The sequence below is a fragment of the Ranitomeya variabilis genome, chromosome 1 (genome assembly GCF_051348905.1).
Source record: "Ranitomeya variabilis isolate aRanVar5 chromosome 1, aRanVar5.hap1, whole genome shotgun sequence".
Lineage (NCBI taxonomy): Eukaryota > Metazoa > Chordata > Amphibia > Anura > Dendrobatidae > Ranitomeya > Ranitomeya variabilis.
Window position 1 is genome coordinate 871,544,913 of NC_135232.1, and position 24,894 is coordinate 871,569,806.

The 24,894-nt window shown below is 42.4% G+C and overlaps 1 protein-coding gene across 3 annotated transcripts in view; it reads left to right on the forward strand.

Moving 5' to 3' along the window:
* RAP1GDS1 (Rap1 GTPase-GDP dissociation stimulator 1) overlaps nucleotides 1-16,301 on the forward strand; it is a 136,015-nt gene extending 119,714 nt beyond the window's left edge. For 2 of the 3 annotated variants that reach the window (XM_077277413.1, XM_077277428.1), the window contains 7 exons: nucleotides 6,089-6,220; nucleotides 7,370-7,504; nucleotides 9,560-9,685; nucleotides 13,124-13,263; nucleotides 14,261-14,387; nucleotides 15,301-15,429; nucleotides 15,678-16,301. In XM_077277413.1, coding sequence (XP_077133528.1) covers nucleotides 6,089-6,220; nucleotides 7,370-7,504; nucleotides 9,560-9,685; nucleotides 13,124-13,263; nucleotides 14,261-14,387; nucleotides 15,301-15,429; nucleotides 15,678-15,805 — 917 coding nt within the window. In that variant the 3' untranslated portion in view covers nucleotides 15,806-16,301. The remainder of the gene's footprint in view (nucleotides 1-6,088; nucleotides 6,221-7,369; nucleotides 7,505-9,559; nucleotides 9,686-13,123; nucleotides 13,264-14,260; nucleotides 14,388-15,300; nucleotides 15,430-15,677) is intronic. The other variant, XM_077277421.1, reaches the window with a different exon arrangement.
* The last annotated feature ends 8,593 nt before the right edge of the window (nucleotides 16,302-24,894 follow it).

Consider the following 24,894-nt stretch of genomic DNA (forward strand, 5'->3'; position numbering starts at 1 on the left):
GCATGCTGCTATTTGTGATATATAATGAAATAACAGATTAGACTTTCAGGTTTAATTAAAGGGGTTTAACAAAAATATCCTGTGAAACATTTGGGAATTGCAACCACATATCTACAAAGCCTTTAATATTTTAGGGGCTCAAAAGTAATTGGACAAATTAATTTTACCATAAATAAAATGTTCACTTTTAATACTTTGTAGAGAAACCTTTGCACACAATGACTCCCTAAAGGTTGGAAACCATGGATGTTACCAAATGGTGGGTATCATCCTTTGTGATGCTTTGCCAGGCCTTTACTGCAGCTGATTTCAGTAGTTGCTTGTTTGTGGGGCTTTCAAGTTTTGTCTTGAGCATGTGAAATGCATTCTCAATGGGGTTGAGATCTGGTGATTGACTCGGCCATGGCAAAACATTACACTTCTTTGCCTTTAAAAAAAAAATCCTGGGTTACTTTTGCAGTATGTTTTGGGTCATTGTCTATCTCTACTATGAAGTACCATCCAATCAACCTTGCTGCTTTTCCTTTAATTTGACCAGAAAGTATAGCCCTGTATACTTCAGAATTCATCCGGCTGCTTCTGTCTTCAGTCACGTCATCAATAAACACTAGTGACCCAGTACCATTGTAAGCAAAGCATGCCCATGCCATCACACTGCCTCCACCATGTTTTACAGAGGATGTGGTGTGCTTTTGGATCTTGAGCCGTTCCTAGCCTTCTCCATCTTTCCATCATTACGGTACAGATTGATCATAGTTTCATCTGTCCAAAGAATGCTTTTCCAGAACTTGGCTGGCTGACCCTTCTATTATTAAGGCTGATTAATGGTTTGCACCTTGTGGTGAACCCTCTTTATTTGCTCTCCTGAAGTTTTCTCTTCATGATAGTCTTAAGGCCCCGTCTCACTAAGCGATTTACCAACGATCACGACCAGCGATACGACCTGGCCGTGATCGTTGGTAAGTCGTTGTGTGGTCGCTGGGGAGCTGTCACACAGACCGCTCTCTCCAGCGACCAACGATCAGGGGAACGACTTCGGCATCGTTGAAACTGTCTTCAACGATGCCGAAGTCCCCCTGCAGCACCCGGGTAACCAGGGTAAACATCGGGTTACTAAGCGCAGGGCCGCGCTTAGTAACCCGATGTTTACCCTGGTTACCAAAAAAAACAAACACTACATACTCGCCTTTCGGTGTCCAGGTCCCTTGCCGTCTGCTTCCTGCTCTGACTGAGATCCGGCCGTACAGTGAGAAGTGAGAGCAGCGGTGACGTCACTGCTGTGCTCTCACTTCTCACTGTACGGCGGCTCAGTCAGAGCAGGAAGCAGACGGCAAGGGACCTGGACACCGAAAGGCGAGTATGTACTGTTTGTTTTTTTTGGTAACCAGGGTAAACATCGGGTTACTAAGCGCGGCCCTGCGCTTAGTAACCCGATGTTTACCCTGGTTACCAGTGAAGACATCGCTGGATCGGTGTCACACACACCGATTCAGCGATGTCAGCGGGGCCTCAACGACCAAAAAAAGGTCCAGGCCATTCCGACACGACCAGCGATCTCGCAGCAGGGGCCTGATCGCTGGTACGTGTCACACATAGCGAGATCGCTATGGAGGTCGCTGTTGCGTCACAAAACTTGTGACTCAGCAGCGATCTCGCTAGCGATCTCGCTATGTGAGACGGGGCCTTTAGACACTGAAACATCTTCCTGGAGGGTGATCTTCACTTAAATGGATAATATGAAGGGGTTTTTCTTCAACATGGAAAGGATTCTGTGGTCATCCACCAGTGTTGTCTTCCATGGAAGTCCAGACATTTTTGAGTGCCCAAGCTCCTCAGTGTGCTCTTTTTTTTTTTTTTTTTTTTTTGCAGAATGTGCCAAACTGTTGATTTGGCCAATCCTAACATTTCTGCTATCCCTCTGATTGATTTGTTCTTTTTATCAGCTTAATGAAGGTTGATTTCTCTTCCATTGAGAGCTCCTTTGACCGCATGTTGTGGATTCACAGCAACAGTTCCGAATGCAAATGCCACACCTGGAAACGGCTACAGACCTTTTTACTTGCTTATTGATGATAGATTAACAAGAGAATAATTTTCCCAACCCAATAAAGAGCTTTTGATATCATTTGAGAGGCAGCTACATATCAAAGAGCTGTAAATCTTATACTCTTACTCTAATTAGGATGTAAATACCCACAAATTACAGCTGAGAGTCTTCACTTTAATCAAACATTGACTATATAATTGTACCTTGAATTTTGTTTTGGTAAACAACTAAAATGCCAAAACTTGTCACTGATCAAATATTTCTGGACCTATCTGTATGTACGTCATGAAAACAGATCCTTCTGTCCATTTATTTATTTCCATGGCTCTGTATGCGCTAGTGGAAACCTGGCCAATACATAAAAATACAGTTGCAAAATATAAATGTAATAGCATGCAGTAAATTCCCCTTATAATGACAGATTGTGTTCAAGGGGTTTTCAAGTGAAACAAGTTTACTTTCGCTATATCGATGATATTTTACTGATCGATGGGTGTTCCAGCGTTGGAACCCGGACTGATTAAGAAATCGGGGAGCTAACCTCTGGTAGGGACAAAACAACTGTAGTAAAGGCTCTTAGAAATTAGTTGTGAGGGCTGGAAACAGTAGCCAATGGGCTGCACTATGCCCTCTCCTGCTTGTCCACAGCCACGCACTGTCACCGCTATCTGCGTCCGTGGGATGTAGGCAGTGGTGAATGCATTGGTGGAGGAAACGGCTGATGTGATCATCAATTTATTGCTTCATCTGTGCACCGCAGAGACTCAGTGCATCGGAGAGAGAAGAGGCAGAGCGCCGAGGGAACAATGAGCACTGAGTATGTGGTGGCTTTTTTTTCTCCATGTATATGGCTGAACATGGAGAGGCTATGTGGGTCTCATGCTGATCATGGGGAGACTATGTAGGGGATCATCTCCTGTATATCGGAGGCTGTTTGGGAACTCATGCTGTATATACAGTGAAGGAATTAATTATTTGATCCCTTGCCGATTTTTTTTGTTTGCCCAGTGACAAAGACATGAACAGTCTATAATTTTAAGGGTAGGTTAATTTTAACACTGACAGATAGAATATCAAAAATAACATCCAGAAAATCACATTGAATACATTATATAAATTTATTTGCATTTTGCAGTGAGAAAGAAGTATTTAATCCCCTACCAACCATTAAGAGTTCTGGCTCCTACAGACCAGTTACACGCTCCTAATCAACTCGTTACCTGCATTAAAGACAGCTGTCTTACATAGTCACCTTTATAAAAGACGCCTGCCCACAGACTTAATCAGTCAGACTTTAATCTCTACAAGATGGGCAAGACCAAAGAACTTTCTAAGGATGTCAGGGACAAGATCATAGACCTGCAGAAAGCTGGAATGGGCTACAAAACCATATGTAAGATGCTGGGTGAGAAGGAGACAACTGTTTGTGCAATAGTAAGAAAATGGAAGAAATACAAAATGACTGTCAATCAACATCAATCTGGGGCACCATGCAAAATCCTACCTCGCGGGGAATCCTTGATCGTGAGGAAGGTGAGAGATCATCCTAAAACTACATGTGGGGAACTTGTTAATGATCTCAAGGCAGCTGGGACCACAGTCACCAAGAAAACCATTGCTAACACATTACCCTGTAAAGGTTTAAAATCCTGCAGTGTCCGCAAGGTCCCCCTGCTCAAGAAGGCACATGTGCAGGCCCATCTGAAGTTTGCTAATGAACACCTGGATGATTCTGCGAGTGAATGGGAGAAGGTGCTATGGTCAGATGAGACAAAAATGTAGGTGTTTGGCATTAACTCAACTCGCCATGTTTTGAGGAAGAGAAATGCTGCCTATAACCCAAAGAACACCTTCCCCACTGTCAATCATGGAGGTAGAAACATTGTGTTTTTTGGGGGTGTTTCTCTGCTAAGGGCACAGGACTACTTCACCGCACCAATGGGAGAATGGATGGAGCCATGTACCATAAAATCCTGAGTGACAACGTCCTTCTCTCCGCCAGGACATTAAAAATGGGTCGTGGCTGGGTCTTCCAGCAAAACAATGACCCAAAACATACAGCAAAGGCAACAAAGGAGTGGCTCAAAAAGAAGCACATTAAGGTCATGGAGTAGCCTAGCCAGTCTCCAGACCTTAATCCCATAGAAAACTTATGGAGGGAGTTGAAGCTCCGAGTTGCCAAGCGACAGCCTCAAAATCTTAATGATTTAGAGATGATCTGCCAAGAGGAGTTGACCAAAATTACTCCTGGCGTGCGCAAACCTCATCATCAACTACAAAAAATGTCTGACTGCTGTGCTTGCCAACAAGGGTTTTGCCCCTAAGTATAAAGTGTTGTTTTCCAGAGGGATCAAATACTTATTTCTCACTGCAAAATGCAAATAAATTTATATAATTTATACAATGTGGTTTTCTGGATTTTATTTTGATATTCTCTCTCAATGATAAAATTAACCTACCCTTAAAACTATAGACTGTTCATGTCTTTGTCAGTGGGCAAACTTACACAATCAGCAAGGTATCAAATAATTATTTCCTTCACTGTATGGGGGCTCTTATGGTATATAGGGGGCTATGTGTGCTCATACGATAAATAGAAGGGGCTGTGTGCCCACTCAAATGATATATAGGGGGAAGTCAGCATACTTAATTCTGCTCAATATTAAGTGGTACAATTAACATTAACATAAAATAATTATAATATGTTAGTATTAATATTGATCAGGATTAATTTCATCCTATTGGGTCGGCCCTCCACAGCAGTCACGGGCTCTTATGTGGACCCTCTGGAAAATTAATTTCTCACCGCTGCTCCAGTCTGATATTTCATAATATGGAGATAGTTTGATATGGAGATATATATCAACAACATTAGTATATATTCACAAGCAGCAGGATTTTTTCAGACATTTTTGAGACTGTCCTATATCTCTCTTGGCCCTTTTTCTTTTACATTTACAAGCAGCACTATTCAGATATACAGAAGGGATTTTCAATCACATAAACTTTTACATCAAACCTGGCATTAGTAAATATATCATTTATTCATGATATTTAGTATTTAAATTATATCGTTTAAATTAGGTGTTCGCTTTAAATGTTTTTGCTGATTTTTTTTTTTTTTTTAAATTGTTGGCCTTTTTATTTTTCAGAACAATCTGTATCTCAAAAAAATTTGCAATCTTGTAATTTTCACCCTTGCCACTGTGACTATTTTAGTGTCATGTTTCCTATACAGATCGTGATATAAAAAAAAAAACTTTGCCACTTTAAAAAAAAAAAAAAAATGCACATAGACAGGTTATCCATTACCTGGACACCCCATTTTTACATGAAGTAGTCCCCTTTGTAAAATAAAAATAACATATACTCACTGGCACCATTCCAGTGTTTTTGGTGCTTGGTCTCTCAAGCATGCGTAACACTGTTGTGCCATGAGAGCCCTACAACCAATCAGAGGCTGCTGCTATTGGCCGCCTTCCATTTAGTGGACAATGATTGGCTGGAGGGCTCATGTGACATACTAATGTCATGTGAGCCCTGAGAAACCCTAGTGCCTGCATTACTGAAACAGTGCTGACACAGGAGGTCGGTATGTTATATGTATTTTAAAAGGGGGTGTTAATTTAAAAATGGGTAGCCATGTAGTAGGCAACCCCTTTAGCATAAAAACCTGAATAAAACCGTTATTTTCTGATGACACATTTCCTTTTAAGAGGTGGTTGATGGCGTGTAAAAAAAACTGTCTCTAAAGGAAAAGGTTCTTAACTGTGCAGTTAGTTTGTGTGACGTCCTGTAAGTCCGAAAAGCCTCCAATAGAGTATAAATGACTGCGAACACTACAGATATCCATAGGTGCAAAATTGTCTGCAGCCTTCGGAACGTGTGTTTTGATTCTCTCTAGATACGTTAGGCCTATGGGAAGTTATTCTGAATAAATAGTAATTCAATTTATTGTATTTTTGTAACAGTTTTTCCTAAATGTCTATGATTTGCTGTTTGTGTTGAGAGTTTGATTTGTTTGTGTTTGCTTTTGTACAGATGAGTCCATGCAGAAGCTTTTTGAAGGTGGAAAAGGCAGCGTCTTTCAGAGGGTTCTGTCCTGGCTTCCATCACACAATCATCAGCTACAGTTAGCTGGCGCCCTGGCAATAGCCAATTTTGCTAGAAATGGTAATCACCTTTTAGTTCTGTAAGGCTGAGTTCACATCGGCATCATGTATTCCTTTATGTTTCATTACATGAGCAAAAACATGAATTTCAAGTTGTAATGGGCCATCAAATGGCAGACACCAACAGGGCTCTTTACACCCCGACTGACCTTTTAAAGGGACCCTGTCAGAATGAGCACTCGGTGCTTCATGGCCGGGCCAATCCTTTAAATACACCTTCCCACCTGTTTGGCTTCCATTTATCTCCACCCGCCTCTGGCTCCATGAAGTCAGAGATGTCAAGCAAAGAGCAGGGTGGAGATTGAGGGGAAATAAGCAGGAGGGAAGCTATATTTAAAGTAAAGGTCCCACCGTGAAGCACTAAGCTGTGGGACTTGGTTTGGACAGTCATTCTGTGTTGGCAAAGTCCCTTTAAAGGGAATCTTTAACCAGGTTTTTACTGCCCCATCTGAGAGCATCATGATGTAAGGACAGATACCCTGATGTATCACTTACTTTTCTGCTTGCTGCAGTTTTGATAAAATCAGTGTGTTATTTGCTGCAGATCTACCAGTTGTGAATGGTGAGCTCAGTATAAGTCCGATCATACAACTGATAAATGGCTTTTTGTGTGCACTCTGCATAGGCAGAAAGCTGCTAATCAGTGGTGTAGGGTGGGTTATACACCCAGTGGTTGTGGTGTCAATTGCAGACTGTTTTTGGGTTTGTTTGTGTATCATAATATTGTACTGCATTTGTTTTGTGAGAAATTTGAGCAAAGCAAAGATAAGGCTAGGATGCATTCTCTGCTGTAAAGTCATGCCTGAGCCGGTATGTCACTCTCCACAGGGAGAAACCTTACCCCTTAGATCCCAGTCTTAAGCCTCTCACCTTGCCAAATCAGATCTCATACTTTGCACTGATTAGGGGCAACACCCCGAAACACCATGTCTGCAAATTGAGATTCTGATTTGGATTTTATCCAAAGTCATATGTTAAGGCTCGTTAAAGGGTCGGTAGTGACTTGTAAGATCGCTGCCTCCAAAGGTGGCGCTATAGAGTTCAAGTCCTCTTCCTCTCCGAAGAGGCAATTGGCATACTTACTAGTACTGATTTAAACCATTCCTGTATATGTTGCCTGCCAGGGTTGACTGTAATCTGTTTTATTTAGATGGGAACTGCATTCATATGGTGGACAACGGCATTGTTCAGAAGCTCATAGATCTTTTGGACAGACACGTGGAAGAAGGCAATGTAACTGTACAGCATGCTGCTCTTAGTGCTCTAAGAAACTTGGCCATTCCTGGTAAGTAATACAAGTGCCGACGTAAATCAGAATTGAATTGGTATTTGCATTGAACAACATTTCTATTGCAAGTCTCTCCCAGTACAAAAAACGCTATCATTTTATCATGTTATTACAAACAAGTGTGTAAATTGTCCATTGTTGAAAACTAGTCCTCAAGTAGGAGTATTCTGATTATCCTGTTTACATTCAATCTGCGTAATAGAAGTGATTAAACAGATTTTTTTAACCCCTTAGTGACAGAGCCAAATTTTTTTAAATCTGACCAGTGTCACTTTATGTGGTAATAACTCTGCAATGCTTCAACAAATCCCAGTGATTTTGAGGTTGTTTTTTCGTGACACATTATACTTTATAATAATGATAAATTTAGGTCAATATGTTTTGTGTTTATTTAAAAAAACTATCAAAAATTTGAGAAAAATGTTAAAAAAGTAGCAATTTTCAAATTTTGAATGATTATCCCTTTAATCCAGATAGTCATACCACAGCAAACCATTAATAAATAACATTTCCCACATGTCTGCTTTACATCAGCATGATTTGTAAAATGTTATTTTATTTTGTTAGCATTTTAGGAGGTTTAAAAATGTAGCAGCAATTTTTCATTTTTTCAAGGAAATTTGCAAAATTTATTTTTTTAGGGACTTATCCATGTTTGAAGTGACTTTAGGGGTCCCATATATTGGGAAACCCCCAAACATGATACCATTTTAAAAACAGCACCCCCTGACAAATTGAAAACTGCAGTCAGGTAGTTTATTAACCCTTCAGGTGCTTTACAGGAATTAATGCATAGTGGTATGACAGAAATTAAAATGTGTATTTTTACCACCTAAATGCCTCTAACTTCTGAACAGATTACTACAGCCGTCAGACTCTAAGGCCGCTATTTGGATGTGAATTGCCATGGCAAACATAAGGACCACACAATCATGATCTGAGGGCACCAGTTTAGATAAAGAGGAAGCCCTCACACTCTGTTAACCATTTATATGATGTAGTCACTATTGACAGCAGCATCTAAGGGGTTAAACAGATTTGGAAGTTGCAAATACTGATCCTGGCTGATACAGCAAGTTGTCAGCTATAGTATACAGCCGACAGCTGTTGGATTGTCACCTGTATGGGGAGGCTATTCTCTTATATCTCAGGTCAGTTAAAAGACGTATTGGCGGTCATTAAGGGGTTAATTATCCTCCAAGTAAAAAAACTTTTTGTAATATACTTTAACTTCTTTCTGCTCAAAATACCATGCTACAATATGCTGCTCAGCCTTGTTCCTTTAGAAGCTCAGGTCAACTACTGCTCAGCAAAGAATCAAACCCTATATTCCGAAAACCCGATTTCTGTAATGTCCCTTGTCTGAGTGCTGGGGCTAAAATTAAGGAAAGTCTTATATACAGGCTGTTTGAGTATGGTTGAGGATCTTGCTGAGCAGCAGTTGAAAGTAGCTTAAAGGAGCATAAACTACATTGAAACAGCATTGGATTTGGGAGAGACAGATGCAAGATAAGTAAGTGAAGTATAATACAAAAATTCATAACTTTATAAGGATAAATGGGTTGTGACCCAATTTTCCCATCCATATATGTAAATGGTATACCATTGTACATTTAGTTGATGTACTTAGATTTCCCATCAATCAAGTTCAGGATTTTTCCATTGCTTCACAAAGCCACAAAATCTGTGTCAGGGCCTCATTTCAAAGATTTCTAATGGGCCCCTGTCATTAGGACCCCAGGAAGCACTTACTGACCTTGCTGTATGAGCATTAAAATAAAATTGCTTTTGTGCGGTGCTGCGAACAGCAATTTTCTTCTGTGCTTGAGCCTTTGTTGAGCGAGAGATTTTATTAAAAGATACAGCACAAGGTGAAAAACTAAAGCAGAAAATGACATGTACAACTAAAGGTAAATTGGGCTATTATTCTGACACCTAATTACCAGCCAACATGAACCAGCCTGTGCCCTTTTACATATCTATATGTAGACCACATGAACGTTCTCACATAATAGCTTGTGTTACGACATTTTCTTTTTTATCTTTTCATAGTTGTGAATAAAGCAAAAATGTTGTCCGCTGGAGTAGCGGAAGAAGTGCTGAAGTTTCTGAAGTCGGAAATGCCTCCAGTACAGTTTAAATTACTGGGAACACTACGGATGTTAATAGATGCTCAGGGTAAGAACAAGCTGTAGAGGTGCCGATATGTATTTCATTAATAATGCTTTGTTCCGCATGGTCATGAGCGCAAATTTGTGTAATATGATTCTAATGTCTGTTAAAGGGAACCAGTCGCCAGGTTTTCACAATCTAAAGTACAGCCATCACTTTTTGAGGCCTTTTGTAAATCCCCTCTCATAGCACAAAAAATACATATAATTATACCTCCATACGGTGCAATCTGGCCCATTGGGCATTCTTGATCTTTGCCTGGTGCCTCTTCTCTCATCGCAGTCGTCGTCCTCCTGCTTCCCCCAGTCGCGCTCCTGTGCAAATCACTGTACTACACATGCACCAATTTTACTTCTGGGTCATGTGCACTCTTTGGCTTTCCCAGCATATGTGCATTACAGTACTTTGTTCTGCCCTCGCCACGGCAGACACAAGTGCACAGTGGCACGATTTTGGTGAACTGTGTGGATGACATAGGACACGTCATCCACATGAAGCAAACAGGAGGACGGCAGTTGTGAGAAGGGAGGAGGCGCTGGGTCAGACCACACTGCGTGTGGGTATAATAAAAGGTCTTTTTTGTGCTATGCATAGGGGATTGAGGACATACTGTACATACATCTTACTAAAATACTGTAAAAGTTGCCTTAAAGATGGTGGCTGTATTGTTTGTTGGGAAGAGGTTCAAATGCCATGGAAATCTATCAGTAATTAAAAAGCAATCCTGCCGCTTTGTGAAAATTAATATCTAGTTCAACTGATGGCCTAAAAGTGTCACATTACCAGGGTGCCACACAAGAAACATCTCATGATGGGTAAAACCAGTGAGCCGTCTGAAGACCTTCACAACCTTAAAGGGAACCTGTCAAGCCCCTGATGCTGGTGAGCTTAGCTCACCTTCGATTTTGGGGGTATCTAGAGCATTCTGGAATGTTCTAGATAAGCCCCTGATGTAACCTGAAAGATGAGAAAAAGAGGTTAGATTATTCTCACCCAGGGGCGGTCCCGCTGTGGTCCGGTCCGATGGGCGTCCCGGTCCGGGGCTTCCCATCTTCTTACGATTACGCCCTCTTCTTGTCTTCACGCCGCGGCTCCAGCACAGGCGTACTTTGTCTGCCCTTTTGAGGGCAGAGCAAAGTACTGCAGTGTGCAGGCGCCGGGAAAGGTCAGAGAGGCCCAGCGCACTGCAGTACTTTGCTCTGCCCTCAACAGGGCAGACAAAGTACGCCTGCGCCGGAGCCGCGGCGTGAAGACAAGAAGAGGACGTGATCGTAAGAAGTTGGGAGGCCCCGGACCGCGACGCCCATCGCAGCGGGACCACCCCTGGGTGAGTATAATCTAACCTCTTTTTCTCATCTTTCAGGTTACATCGGGGGCTTATCTATAGCATTCCAGAATCCTTCAACTTCCATTTTGGAGTGACAGGTTCCCTTTAATGTTACAAAACATGCCGCTGATGGCATTGGTTACTGTTGGGGCCATAATCTGGAAGTGAAAAGAACATAATTCCATCATAAACTGGCCACAACCAGGTTCTCCTAGCAAGATTTCAGATAGAAGAGTGAAAATAATTATCAGAAGAGTTGTCCAAGAGCCAAAGACCGCCTCTGTGGAGAGCTACAGAAAGATATGGAATTAGCAGGTACAATTATTTCAAAGAAAACTATAAATAATGCACTCAACCTCCATGGCCGGTTTGTTCGCTCACCTAGCAAAATTACATTGCTGAACAAAAAGTATCTTCAAGTTCGTTTAAAGTTTGTTCTACAGCATTTAGTCCATCCCGTGACATTCTGAGAGAATATAGTGTGGTCAGATGAGACCAAAATTTAAGTCTACACTCTAACACACAGCATGTTTGGAGGCCAAAAGCTTCTACATATCACCCCCAAAACGCCATACCAACAGTGAAGTTTGGAGGTGGGAACATCATGGTATGGGCGGTTTATCAGCATTACGGCACTGACAAGCTTCATATAATTTAAGGATGGGTGAATGTACCAAGACTTTTTTGATGAAAATCTGCTGTCATCTACAAGGATGCTGAAGATGAAAAGGACATTTCAGTATGACAATTATCCCAAACACAGCCAAGGAAACTCTCTCAATTGGATTCAGAGAAAAAATAAAGCTGGTAGAATGGCCCAGCCAAACACCTGACCTGAATCCAGTAAAAAGATTTATGGAAGGAACTAAAGCTCAGAGTTCATAGAAGGCACCCATAGAACCTTCAGGATTTGTTGAGTATTTGTGTGGAAGAATTGGGTCAAAATAACACCTGAGCAATGCATGCGACTAGTTTCTCCTTACAGGACGCGTCTTGTAGCTGTCATCACCAGCAAAGACTTTTGTATGAAGTATTAATTAAATTTTAGTAATTGTGTTCAATACCTTTTCCCTGTCATTTCTCATTATTACACATAACTTAATTTATTGACATCCATAGTTTGATTTCTGCCTGTGTGGGTTGGATGGGTTGTTACCGACACCTGGTGACAATTAGAGAGAGAGAGAGAGAGAGAGAATGAGAGAGAGAATGAATATACTCACTGTGTTGCAATGTGATATGATGTGTCAATGTTAGAGCGGTGTGTGTTACAGTGCTGTTCAGCGGCAATGAACTACAGGGCTTTGGTGGTGAAACTTGTCAGGATTAATACTTTTGGTACAGTTTCTTAAAAAGGCCAAAACAAAGTTTTGAGACCCGATCAACAAAATGGTAGCTGTATGTGTGCCATGGAAAACTGTGTGAGGTAAACTTTATAATCTCTCAACTTTGTGTATGTATGTATCTAGAAAGTTCTGAGACTGGCAAGGCACATTCAAAATGGTCCACATGCAAAAAATGCGGCGGAAACGCATAAAAAAAGTAACGTGGGCACACAACCTTATAGTCATATGATGTATCGCTAGTTTTTTTTAGTTTTTTTTTTTTATCTTAGTTAATCCAGTATGGTTACACATAGTCAGGGACATAAAATCAGCCCCAATTCACATTGCTGTTTCTGTTTCTCCACTTTTCTGGAGTAATTTGCTCCTTTTTAATATTTGTGCTTCATTCTCTATATGCTTGCAACACTCTTTAAGTTATTTTTCTTTTTTAAGGTTTTTTTTTTCTCTCAACCACTTTTGCTAATCACGATGTTGTGGACCGAGTCATGAAATGTGATTTTTTTTTTTTTTTTTGCATATCTCACTCTGGGCCCTGCACGGAGTAAGTTTTTTGGTGGAGTTTTCAGTCTGGCACATTTTTGTGACTTTTTAAAGGATGTGCTACGTTTGGTACTGGAAAGTTGGAAATAAATGGTTGAGGATAAAAATAAGTAGCATTTTGATTTTGCGCCAAATTAAACCAACGTCCTTGTCAAATGCCACGAGATATAGAAAGAAAAGTGACTTGAATCAATTGCAAGTGATGAATTGGGCCTTATATGTTTCCTTTAGCTGAAGCTGCTGACCAACTGGGGAAGAACACCAAACTTGTTCAGCGCCTTGTAGAGTGGTGTGAAGCCAAAGACCATGCTGGGGTTATGGGGGAATCGAACCGGCTTCTCTCAGCTCTCATACGGCACAGCAAATCAAAGGTTGGTGAACACGTCAACTGCGGGAAAAGCTAAAACCACTAAAGAAATAACTTGTGAATGCTGTCGGATCCGCATTGCACAGAAAAGAAAGAGGAATGCTAGTTGTGAAGAAATGGGAAATTATTAATTTTCTGACATTCGTAGAGAAATATTTCAGTTAGCAACTTGAGAAACTAGTATTTTACCATCCAAAAATGGCCCAGACTTGTAGTTAACATGTACTTGCAATATTACCAACGTATCCTGTACGAGCAGTCCTGAATCAGGCCTCCTACAAAAGGGTTAGCTTAAGGGAACTTGCCATATGAGCCAGGCAGCACGAATCAGAGCCTGGCTACACCATTGCAGCCTGGCATATTTTTCTATGAAACGCAATGGCATTTCTGTGACAAAAGATCTGGCTAAGGACTATTGCCGAAGACGAGACAACTCAAGCACCACTCACGTCCCGCCTCTTCCCAGTGCTGCAGATGATTGACAGGTCTCTCCCTTGTGTGTACATAGTGAGAAAACTGTCACCTGCAGCGGTACTGGGAAGAGGCGGCCAGGGGTGAAGACGGTCTGGTCTGGTTCCCAGCTGTGGTCTCCTGCCAGATCTTTTAAATATATGTTACCTGAAAAGTCACAGCGGTTCACAGAAGCGCTTCACAGAAAAATATACCAGGCTCTGATTCATTATTTGGGCAGCAAGAATCAGATATCACATTACCTATAATTGTTCTACCGGAGGTTCAGGGATGTAATGAGAAAGTGTCCCCCTCACATTGCTGTTCTTCTAGGGTGCACTATTGATGGCAGGCAAGGTTCGGGAGCCCATAGTAGTCATTTGGTTTCTTCTCCATCTGTAATAAGGCAATGCTCTGATGGTGCTGATGTGTGACACTTCTGGCAGACTCCAACTTTCTTATTAGTTTGTATTTGACCATTAGAGACTTAGAATGATGACAATTTCATGCAAATGTGTTTTCTTTTATTGCTTGATTTCTCTCTGCCATAGGATGTAATTAGAACCATTGTCGAAAGTGGTGGCATCAAGCACTTAGTCACCATGGCAACCAGCGAACATGTAATAATGCAGAATGAAGCACTTGTTGCCCTGGGATTAATAGCAGCGTTAGAATTACGTGAGTATTTTAAAGGATATGTTCCTTGTTATAAACTTACTGATGTAGTGTGGATCCTCACACAGTTTGCTGTGCATTATCGGGCTCTCTTACCCATCGATTGTGCATTATATGGCTCTCTTACCCATCGATTATGCATTATTGGGCTCACTTACCCATCGACTATGTGTATTATCGGGCTCACTTACTCGTAAATAATATGCATTATCAGGCTCTCTTACCCATCCATCATGTGCATTATTGGGCTCTCTTACCCATCGATTACGTGCCTTACATTGCTTTTTTATATTGGGATAGCTTTGTGTGGAAAATTATTTCATATTAATCACAAGGGATTTCTAACCTCAAAGCAAATTTATCAGGATTTCTGCCTATGCACAGTGTACACAAAAAGCTGCCACACAGTGGTATGGGTGGGGTTTTACAGGGCTCAGCATTCTGATAAATGGTAGATCTGCAGCAGATAAATCAGGGATTCTGTCAAAATTGCAGCAAGCAGCCCAATATGTGACATGTTGCTGGAATCAGGGTTTTCCCCACACGATTAAAATGCTCAGTGGATGGAAACCCAACCTAAAAATCACAGCATATATAGTGCTCACATATTCCACGGCGCTTTACATACATTATCATCACTGTCCCCGATGGGGCTCACAATCTATATCCCCTATCAGTATGTCTTTGGAATGTTGGAAGAAACCCGGAGGAAACCCATGCAAACACTTGGAGAATATACAAACTCCTTGCAGATGTTGTCCTTACTGAGATTTGAACCCAGGACTCCAGTGTGCTGCAAGGCTGCAGTGCTAACCACTGAGCCACCGTGCTGCCCTCACATCAGTGGTCTCTTCATTGCGATGATAAAGAGAAGTCGTTGTCTTGTTTCTGACTCTCTTCCATCTGTCTGTTCTAGAAGGCGCAGAATGTGAGCTGGAAAATGCTAAGCTCGTCCAGGTCCTGCACCGACTCTTATCAGATGAGAGGAGCGCTCCAGAGATTAAGTACAATTCTATGGTTCTGATCTGTGCGGTAATGGGCTCCGGTAAGTCATATACCATAGCATGATAAATTGTCATCTGTTTCTTCTACGATGCTGATATTTATTACAACTTTGGCCTGGTGTTACGGGGTGGTGCCTGCCTCCCATTTCTGAATCCAGCTGCCTCATGGCGACCGTACAACACCCGGCAGGTGGAACACACATCTTTGTATTTCGCAGACTTGTCCTTGTCACACAGTGTTTCCTGGAATCATTGAATATTTGAAATATTTCTTTCTTGTGTTTCGCAGAGCCCCTGCATAAGGAAGTGCAAAGCCTGGCATTCCTGGACGTTGTGTCCAAATTACGCAGCCATGAGAACAAAACGGTAGCCCAGCAGGCCTCGCTAACAGAGCAGAAGCTGACCGTCCAGAGCTGAGGGTGCTCGGCCACGTTGTCCATCCTGCTGACTCCATCGTCTTGTGTGCTCTGCCCCAGCCATGTCCCCTCCAACTGTATCACTCGTGCATGTGTTATGTCGCCACAGAAACAGATGAACTGTTGTAGGTACAGTCGTAGGCACAGAAAGGTGAAAACTAAGCCAGTCTCTTCATACTGTCTCCCTTGTATACTTGTTGCTTACCTCTATGGGGAATATGTGCATGTTGTAGTCCTCTAAGGTAAAGTGATACTCACTGTCCCCGTAACAACCCTGAACTGCATACTAGAGTATTACTAGTCTGGACAATACAGGAAACTGCCAGTTCTTTTTGGAATTGGATTATCATACGTAGTCACAACAGCTCCATTTTTGGTGCTTTGGTTGCAGGCTAGGAAGGGATTATATTGCCACTCATTCACTAGTTTTGCCTGTTGCTGTCAAACTTGTGGTACAATGCCCAGGGTCCACTAATAAAAATACCTGTGCCCTCTTATTTCGTGTTTGTGCTTCCTCACTTGCTTTTCAGACAGTTCTATTATATGAAGATTCTTCCCTGGAGCTCTTGAGGTCGAATTTGACCATGGACAGTATCTGAATGGAGTTTGTATGTCCACATCCCCCATCCTCCCAGTTTTCAAGTGTTCTTCCCAAACATCCTATATGGTTATTTGGCTTACAGTTGTATATAGGGAAGTAATAAAATGAGGGTCCCACCAAGGACTAGAACCGATATGAATGGTGACAATCTCTGTAGAGCACTACGGCATATGTTAATGCCATATACCGTACATCAGCATTTTATGCATTTATTTCTATAGTGCCCACATTTTTCACAATATTCTGTAAATCACAACATTTAGTTTCTACCACAAAGGGGTTTTCCAGAATTAGAATTGTACGCCATGATCAGTTTTATAGGAATTCTGTTTTACTCTACTGTATATTCTTAGTCTGGAAAATATCCTTGGTGAGAATGTACAAACTCTGCCATATGTATAGATCATTACTCCACAGTTGTACCTATTTATTGTACATGGATATTTTGGCACACGCCACCTTCTACAGTGCCTTGCGAAAGTATTCGGCTCCCTGGAACTTTTCAACCTTTTCCCACATATCATGCTTCAAACATAAAGATACCAAATGTAAATTTTTGGTGAAGAATCAACAACAAGTGGAACACAATTGTGAAGTTGAATGAAATGTATTGATTATTTTACACTTTTGTGGAAATTCAAAAACTGAAAAGTGGGGCGTGCAATATTATTCGGCCCCTGTAACTTAATACTTTGTTGCGCCACCTTTTGCTGCAATTACAGCTGCAAGTCGCTTGGGGTATGTCACTATCAGTTTTGTACATTGAGACTGAAATTCTTGCCCATTCTTCCTTGGCAAACATCTCGAGCTCAGTGAGGTTTGATGGAGATCGTTTGTGAACAGCAGTTTTCAGCTCTTTCCACAGATTCTCGATTATATTGAGGTTTGGTTTTTATTTTTGCCATTTTAACACCTGGATACGTTTATTTGTGAACCATTCCATTGTAGATTTTGCTTTATGTTTGGGATCATTGTCTTGTTGGAAGACAAATCTCCGTCCCAGTGTCGGGTCTTTTGCAGACTCCAACAGGTTTTCTTCAAGAATGGTCCGGTATTTGGCTCCATCCATCTTCCCATCAATTTTAACCATCGTCCGTGTCCCTGCTGAAGAAAAGCAGACCCAAACCATGATGCTGCCACCACCATGTTTGACAGTGGGGATGGTGTGTTCAGGGTGATGAGCTGTGTTGCCTTTGCGCCAAACATATCATTTGGCATTGTTGCCAAAAAGTTTGATTTTGGTTTCATCTGACCAGAGCACCTTCTTCCACATGTTTGGTGTGTCTCCCAGGTGGCTTGTTGCAAACTTTAAATTACACTTTTTATGGATATCTTTGAGAAATGGCTTTCTTCTTGCCACTCTTCCATAAAGGCCAGATTTATGCAGTGTAAAGGTACCGTCACATTTAGCGACGCTGCAGCGATCTAGACAACGATCCCGATCGCTGCAGCGTCACTGTGTGGTCGCTGGAGAGCTGTCACACAGACAGCTCTCCAGCGACCAACTATGCGAAGTCTGGTAACCAGGGTAAACATCGGGTTACTTAAGCGCAGGGCCGCGCTTAGTAACCCGATGTTTACCCTGGTTACCAGCGTAAATGTTAAAAAAAACAAACACTACATACTTACATTCCGGTGTCTGTCCCCCGGCGCTGTGCTTCTCTGCACTGTGTAAGCGCCAGCCGGAAAGCACAGCGGTGACGTCACCGCTATGCTCTGCTTTCCGGCCGGCTGGCGCTTACACAGTGCAGAGAAGCACAGCGCCAGGGGACAGACACCGGAATGTAAGTATGTAGTGTTTGTTTTTTTTTTACATTTACGCTGGTAACCAGGGTAAACATCGGGTTACTAAGCGCGGCCCTGCGCTTAGTAACCCGATGTTTACCCTGGTTACCAGTGAAGACGTCGCTGAATCGGCGTCACACACGCTGATTCAGCGATGTGTACGGGAGATCCAGCGACGAAATAAAGTTCTGGCCTTTCTGCTCCGACCAACGATGGCACAGCAGGATCCTGATCGCTGCTGCCTGTCAAACTCAACAATATCGCTAGCCAGGACGCTGCAACGTCACGGATCGCTAGCGATATCGTTCAGTGTGAAGGTACCTTACGACTGATTGTTGACCTATGGACAGACTGTCCCACCTCCGCTGTAGATCTCTGCAGTTCATCCAGAGTGATCATGGGCCTCTTGGCTGCAATTCTGATCAGTCTTCTCCTTGTTTGAGATGAAAGTTTAGAGGGACGGCCGGGTCTTGGTAGATTTGCAGTGGTATGATACTCCTTCCATTTCAATATGATCGCTTGCACAGTGCTCCTTGGGATGTTTAAAGTTTGGGAAATCATTTTGTATTGAAATCTGACTTTAAACTTCTCCACAACAGTATCACGGACCTGCCTGTTGTGTTCCTTGGTCTTCATGATGCTCTCTGTGCTTCAAACAGAACCCTGAGACTATCACAGAGCAGGTGCTTTTATACGGAGACTTGATTACACACAGGTGGATTATATTTATCATCATTAGGCATTTAGGACAACATTGGATCATTCAGAGATCCACAATGAACTTCTGGAGTGAGTTTGCTGCACTGAAATTAAAGGGGCCGAATAATATTGCACTCCCACTTTTCAGTTTTTGAATTTCCACAAAAATGTAAAATAACCAATAAATTTCGTTCAATTTCACAATTGTGTTCCACTTGTTGCTGATTCTTCACCCAAAATTTACATTTGGTATCTTTATGTTTGAAGCATGATATGTGGGAAAAGGTTGAAAAGTTCCAGGGAGCCGAATACTTTTGCAAGGCACTGTAGTTTGCTGTTGTCAGCAAAGACTGACACTTTACTATCAATCCCATCCATTTCCTGTCATTTAGCCAATTCCACACCCATCGGCATATAGTTTCCCCCAGTCCTTGCTTCTGTAGCTTCAGTATAAGGCTGTTCTGTGGAACCGTATCAAATGCCTTTGCAAAGTCCAGATAAATCACATCAGCCACATTACCAACATCCAGATTTGTAGTTACCTCCTCATAGAAACCCAACATGTTAGTTAGACACAACCTATGAAAGTCAGGTTTCATGAAAGATAATTTGCTCCTTTTTGTGGCTTTAGTATTTTATGTACATTTTGTGCCACTTTTTACGTTTTTTCTTTAACTAGATTGCTTATCCAGATGTTATAGGCAGATTCATGAAATGTGAATTTTTACCACATTTTTGTTTTTGGGGCACATCTCTCTCCAGTCCCCTACTGAAGTAAAGTTTTTGGTGGAGTTTTCAATCTGGTGCATTTCTAGACTGACATGCAACCTTTTAAAGGGTTTTTGACTTTTGCTGCTGAAACCAGTCAAATGCAAAAATTACAGAGCATTTCTGACTTTGCGCCAAATTCATGTACGGCTTGTGCCATTTTGAAGAATTTGCGATAAGACAGCAACAAATACCAGAAGACAAAAAAGAAAAGTGACTTTAAGAAATCGCACATGATGAAATTGGGCCCCTGTTCTTATCAGTCCTGGCTGGCTTTTATTACAGAAACCACAATGTATGTTTCCCTTGTAATATGATTGAATCTATGATGATGGTCCTGAATAGACCGAGTGAGGCAGATGATAGAAGAGAAAAAGTGGGCTCTCTAGTACAGAAAACCCCATAGTTTAGTATTCTCAAAGTTAGTCTATAGAAGCCACAAGGAGCATCTCTTGTTCTGGAGAACCTGCCCTTTTCTACATTATGTAGACAATCCATTGATTCTTCTGGTTGGCACTGCAGGGAAAGTGAATACTTAGGCCCTGATTCATCAAAGCTATTATGTAAAACTCTTGGAAAAATCACAAAAAGTTTACGCAGTTGTGCAGAAATGTTGTGACTTTTTGCATTTTCATGCCCGTTTCCTCCAAAAATAGGTGGAGATAGATTGGAATCTGGGCATTATGGGGCGCCGTGATGCCTGCACGTCAAATTCACCATTCAGCGTGCAATATGCCAGAAATCTTACTCCAGTCTGACTGGAATCAGATTTGTGATTCATTATGAGACGTGCATCTCTTCATGAATTTGGCACCTCTGACTCCAATACACCTCCTCATCAAGACTGGCATAATCAACTCCTGTCTAGTGACCTCGGACCTTACTGCCATGTTCTCCCTCACATTATAGCCAAAGCGCCAGAGGGAGAACACTGTATAAGCTTACGGTCAAGTGACCCTTTTAACAAGAAGGGATTGTGCAAAGCAGAGAACCATTTTAAACCTTGTATCTATATAGACCACTATGCTTCAAATAATACACTTGCTCTACATAATCCATCTAACTGAAGCCGTGTTATAGGTAGGATAACCCAAAAATATAGAGGAGCATTTTATCAATCTGACAGCTGAATTCATGGGATAACACAATATATATACACTCACCGGCCACTTTATTAGGTACACCTGTCCAACTTCTTGTTAACACTTAATTTCTAATCAGCCAATCACATGGCGGCAACTCAGTGCATTTAGGCATGTAGACATGGTCAAGACAATCTCCTGCAGTTCAAACCGAGCATCAGTATGGGGAAGAAAGGTGATTTGAGTGCCTTTGAACGTGGCATGGTTGTTGGTGCCAGAAGGGCTGGTCTGAGTATTTCAGAAACTGCTGATCTACTGGGATTTTCACGCACAACCATCTCTAGGGTTTACAGAGAATGGTCCGAAAAAGAAAAAAAATCCAGTGAGCGGCAGTTCTGTGGGCGGAAATGCCTTGTTGATGCCAGAGGTCAGAGGAGAATGGGCAGACTGGTTCGAGCTGATAGAAAGGCAACAGTGACTCAAATCGCCACCCGTTACAACCAAGGTAGGCCTAAGAGCATCTCTGAACGCACAGTGCGTCGAACTTTGAGGCAGATGGGCTCCAGCAGCAGAAGACCACACCGGGTACCACTCCTTTCAGCTAAGAACAGGAAACTGAGGCTACAATTTGTACAAGCTCATCGAAATTGGACAGTAGAAGATTGGAAAAACGTTGCTTGGTCTGATGAGTCTCGATTTCTGCTGCGACATTCGGATGGTAGGGTCAGAATTTGGCGTAAACAACATGAAAGCATGGATCCATCCTGCCTTGTATGGAGCATCTTTGGGATGTGCAGCCGACAAATCTGCGGCAACTGTGTGATGCCATCATGTCAATATGGACCAAAATCTCTGAGGAATGCTTCCAGCACCTTGTTGAATCTATGCCACGAAGAATTGAGGCAGTTCTGAAGGCAAAAGGGGGTCCAACCCGTTACTAGCATGGTGTACCTAATAAAGTGGCCGGTGAGTGTATATATATATATATATATATATATATATATATATATATATATATATATATATATATATATATATATATATATATATACCTTGTAATGTCTTCACATCCTGTTCCGTCCAGATGTGTCCGGATCCCAGAATTCCAAGCGGCGGAAGTTCACCGACCCCATATTGGGACACCCAAGTGATGGGTGTCTCAATATGGAAACTGCTGGTGGTACCAGCCTCTTGCGCTGTACCACCAGCAGAACACCGTCGCACCACACACACACACACACACACACACACACACACACACACACACACACACACACACACACACACACACACTGTATACGCCGTACGCACCACACACACACACACACACACTGTATACGCCGTACGCACCACACACACACTGTATATGCCGTACGCAACACAAACACACTGTATACGCCGTACGTACCAAGCACACATACATACACACACTGTATACGCCGTACGCAGCCTCTTGCGCGGTACCAACAGCGGAACACTGTCGCGAACATGCCGCCACCGGGATCAGCCGAATGAGTCACTGACCGCCGCCATCTTTGTACAGCAGGAGCTCATAGCACATGGGTTACACAGGTCAAAGAAGAGAGTATAGACGGGAGAAGTCAGCACATGGGGAAAGAGAGTGGACAGGTGGGTGAGTACATGGGAGGAGAGATTCTCAACGCTGCAAAGCCTGCCCCCATCGTGACATTACCGCCCTTATAGCATCGGGCCTCCATCTAGTTAGATGCATAAGCAATATTCCTATTGTGGATTTCATTGGTTCCTGACATTAACATTTAATGATCCGTTTATTTCATTGTTTCATGTTGTAACATTTTCTTGGAATGAGATGGGGCTAATCATTTATCCTATGTATTTTCATTTGTATTCACATCCTCAGTTTGTGTTACATTTATATTCTAAGCTGACCCTGTTCATAAATTGTAACAAATAATTTTTCTACTTTTGCTAAGGTAAAAAAAACATATTTGTTTTTGCATGCAATGGCCATTTTAATCTTATATTCCACAAAGAATTGAGGTCAGATGTGGCTTGTGCTTTTGAAGTCGGACTTTGGGGTAAGGATAGCAGCTGTACACCACTGCCCTCTGGTGGCAAATGTGCAGGAACGCAGGAGAACGAATATACACTACCCAAAAATTAGGGGAATACGTAAGTTTCACAGCATAATTCCAAGTCTATTAAACTTTAGGGCTATCAGTCTGTCAAGATAGGAAGCATAAGTGACGTTTCATTTGCACCAAAGCAGGTCAAATTAATTAAAGTGACACTAGATGCACTGGAGAGACAATAATTTTGATAGTGTCCTTATCAAAGTGTTAACCTGTACATCACGCTCAGAAGCCTCTCATACAGCCAAATCAGATCTCATGCTTTGCACTGAGGAGGGGCAACATCCTGAAACGCGTGTCTGCATATAGAGACTCTGGTATGGCTTTTATCCTGAGTCATATGGCAAGACTCTTTCTAAAGGGTCGATATTGACTTTTTAGGATTGCTACTTCCAATAGGTGACACTAGAGTTTAAGTTCCTCTTCCTCTCTGAGGAAACAATTTGCATATTTCACTATTGGTAGCATGAGGAAGTACTAGGAAGTACTAGTGCCATCATAGGAACATTTTCTGTCTCTCCCAGCACAAAGCCTTATAGGGCTTTGAAGTGCCCCAACCTAGCAGAAAAATCTTTACCTGGTCCTTTGTGCAGATGGAAACACAAGAGGAGCATTTCCAGAACCTTACAAAATGACTTCCTGAGGGTTACTGTTGTGTATTCATCTCGCCAAACTGTTACACAGGCTGCATGAGGTGCCGCATCCTGTAAATCAGGGGTGAGATACCTCAGGCCCGCCGGCCGTAATTGGCCTAAGATGACACTTTCTCTGGACATACTCTGTGGACGGAATTAGAGTACGATGCACTCTTATCTCACAGAAGACTGCAGCGGCATCCCCATGTCTCCTGTGATGCCTATACCACAGCCCCAGCGTCTCCTGTGATGATTATACCATAGCTCCATGTTTCCTGTGATATGTGCCACAACCCCATGTCTGCTGTGATGTATATGCTGCAGCCTCAGTGTCTCCTGTAATGTCTTTCCTGCAGCCTCAGTGTCTCCTGTAATGTCATTCCTGCAGCCTCAGTGTCTCCTGTAATGTCTTTCCTGCAGCCTCAGTGTCTCCTGTAATGTCTATCCTGCAGCCCCATGTGTCCTGTGATGTATATGCCACAGCACCATGTATACTATGATGTATGTATCACAAGACACTGTGTCCCCTGTGATGTATATGCCGCAGCCCCATGTCACATGTGATGATTATACCATAGCCCCATGTTTCCTGTGATGTATGTGCCGCAACCCCATGTCTGCTGTGATGTATATGCTGCAGCCCCAGTGTCTGCTGTGATGATTATACCAGGTCTCCTGTGATGTCTGTACCACAGCACCAGGTCTCCTGTGATGTCTGTACCACAGCACCAGGTCTCCTGTGATGTCTGTACCACAGGACCAGGTCTCCTGTGATGTCTGTACCAGAGGACCAGGTCTCCTGTGATGTCTGTACCACAGCACCAGGTCTCCTGTGATGTCTGTACCACAGCACCAGGTCTCCTGTGATGTCTGTACCACAGGACCAGGTCTCCTGTGATGTCTGTACCACAGGACCAGGTCTCCTGTGATGTCTGTACCACAGCACCAGGTCTCCTGTGATGTCTGTACCACAGGACCAGGTCTCCTGTGATGTCTGTACCACAGCACCAGGTCTCCTGTGATGTCTGTACCACAGCACCAGGTCTCCTGTGATGTCTGTACCACAGCACCAGGTCTCCTGTGATGTCTGTACCACAGCACCAGGTCTCCTGTGATGTCTGTACCACAGCACCAGGTCTCCTGTGATGTCTGTACCACAGCACCAGGTCTCCTGTGATGTATGTACTGCAGCCTCATGTCTCCTGTGATGTCTATGCCGCAGCCCCAAGTCACCTGTGATAGATAGATGGATATATATATATATATATATATATATATATATATATATATATATATATATATACACACACACCACAGCACCATGTATACTGTGATGATAATATCGCAACACAGTGTCCCCTGTGATGTATATGCCGAAGCCCCATGTCTCCTGTGATGTCTATCCT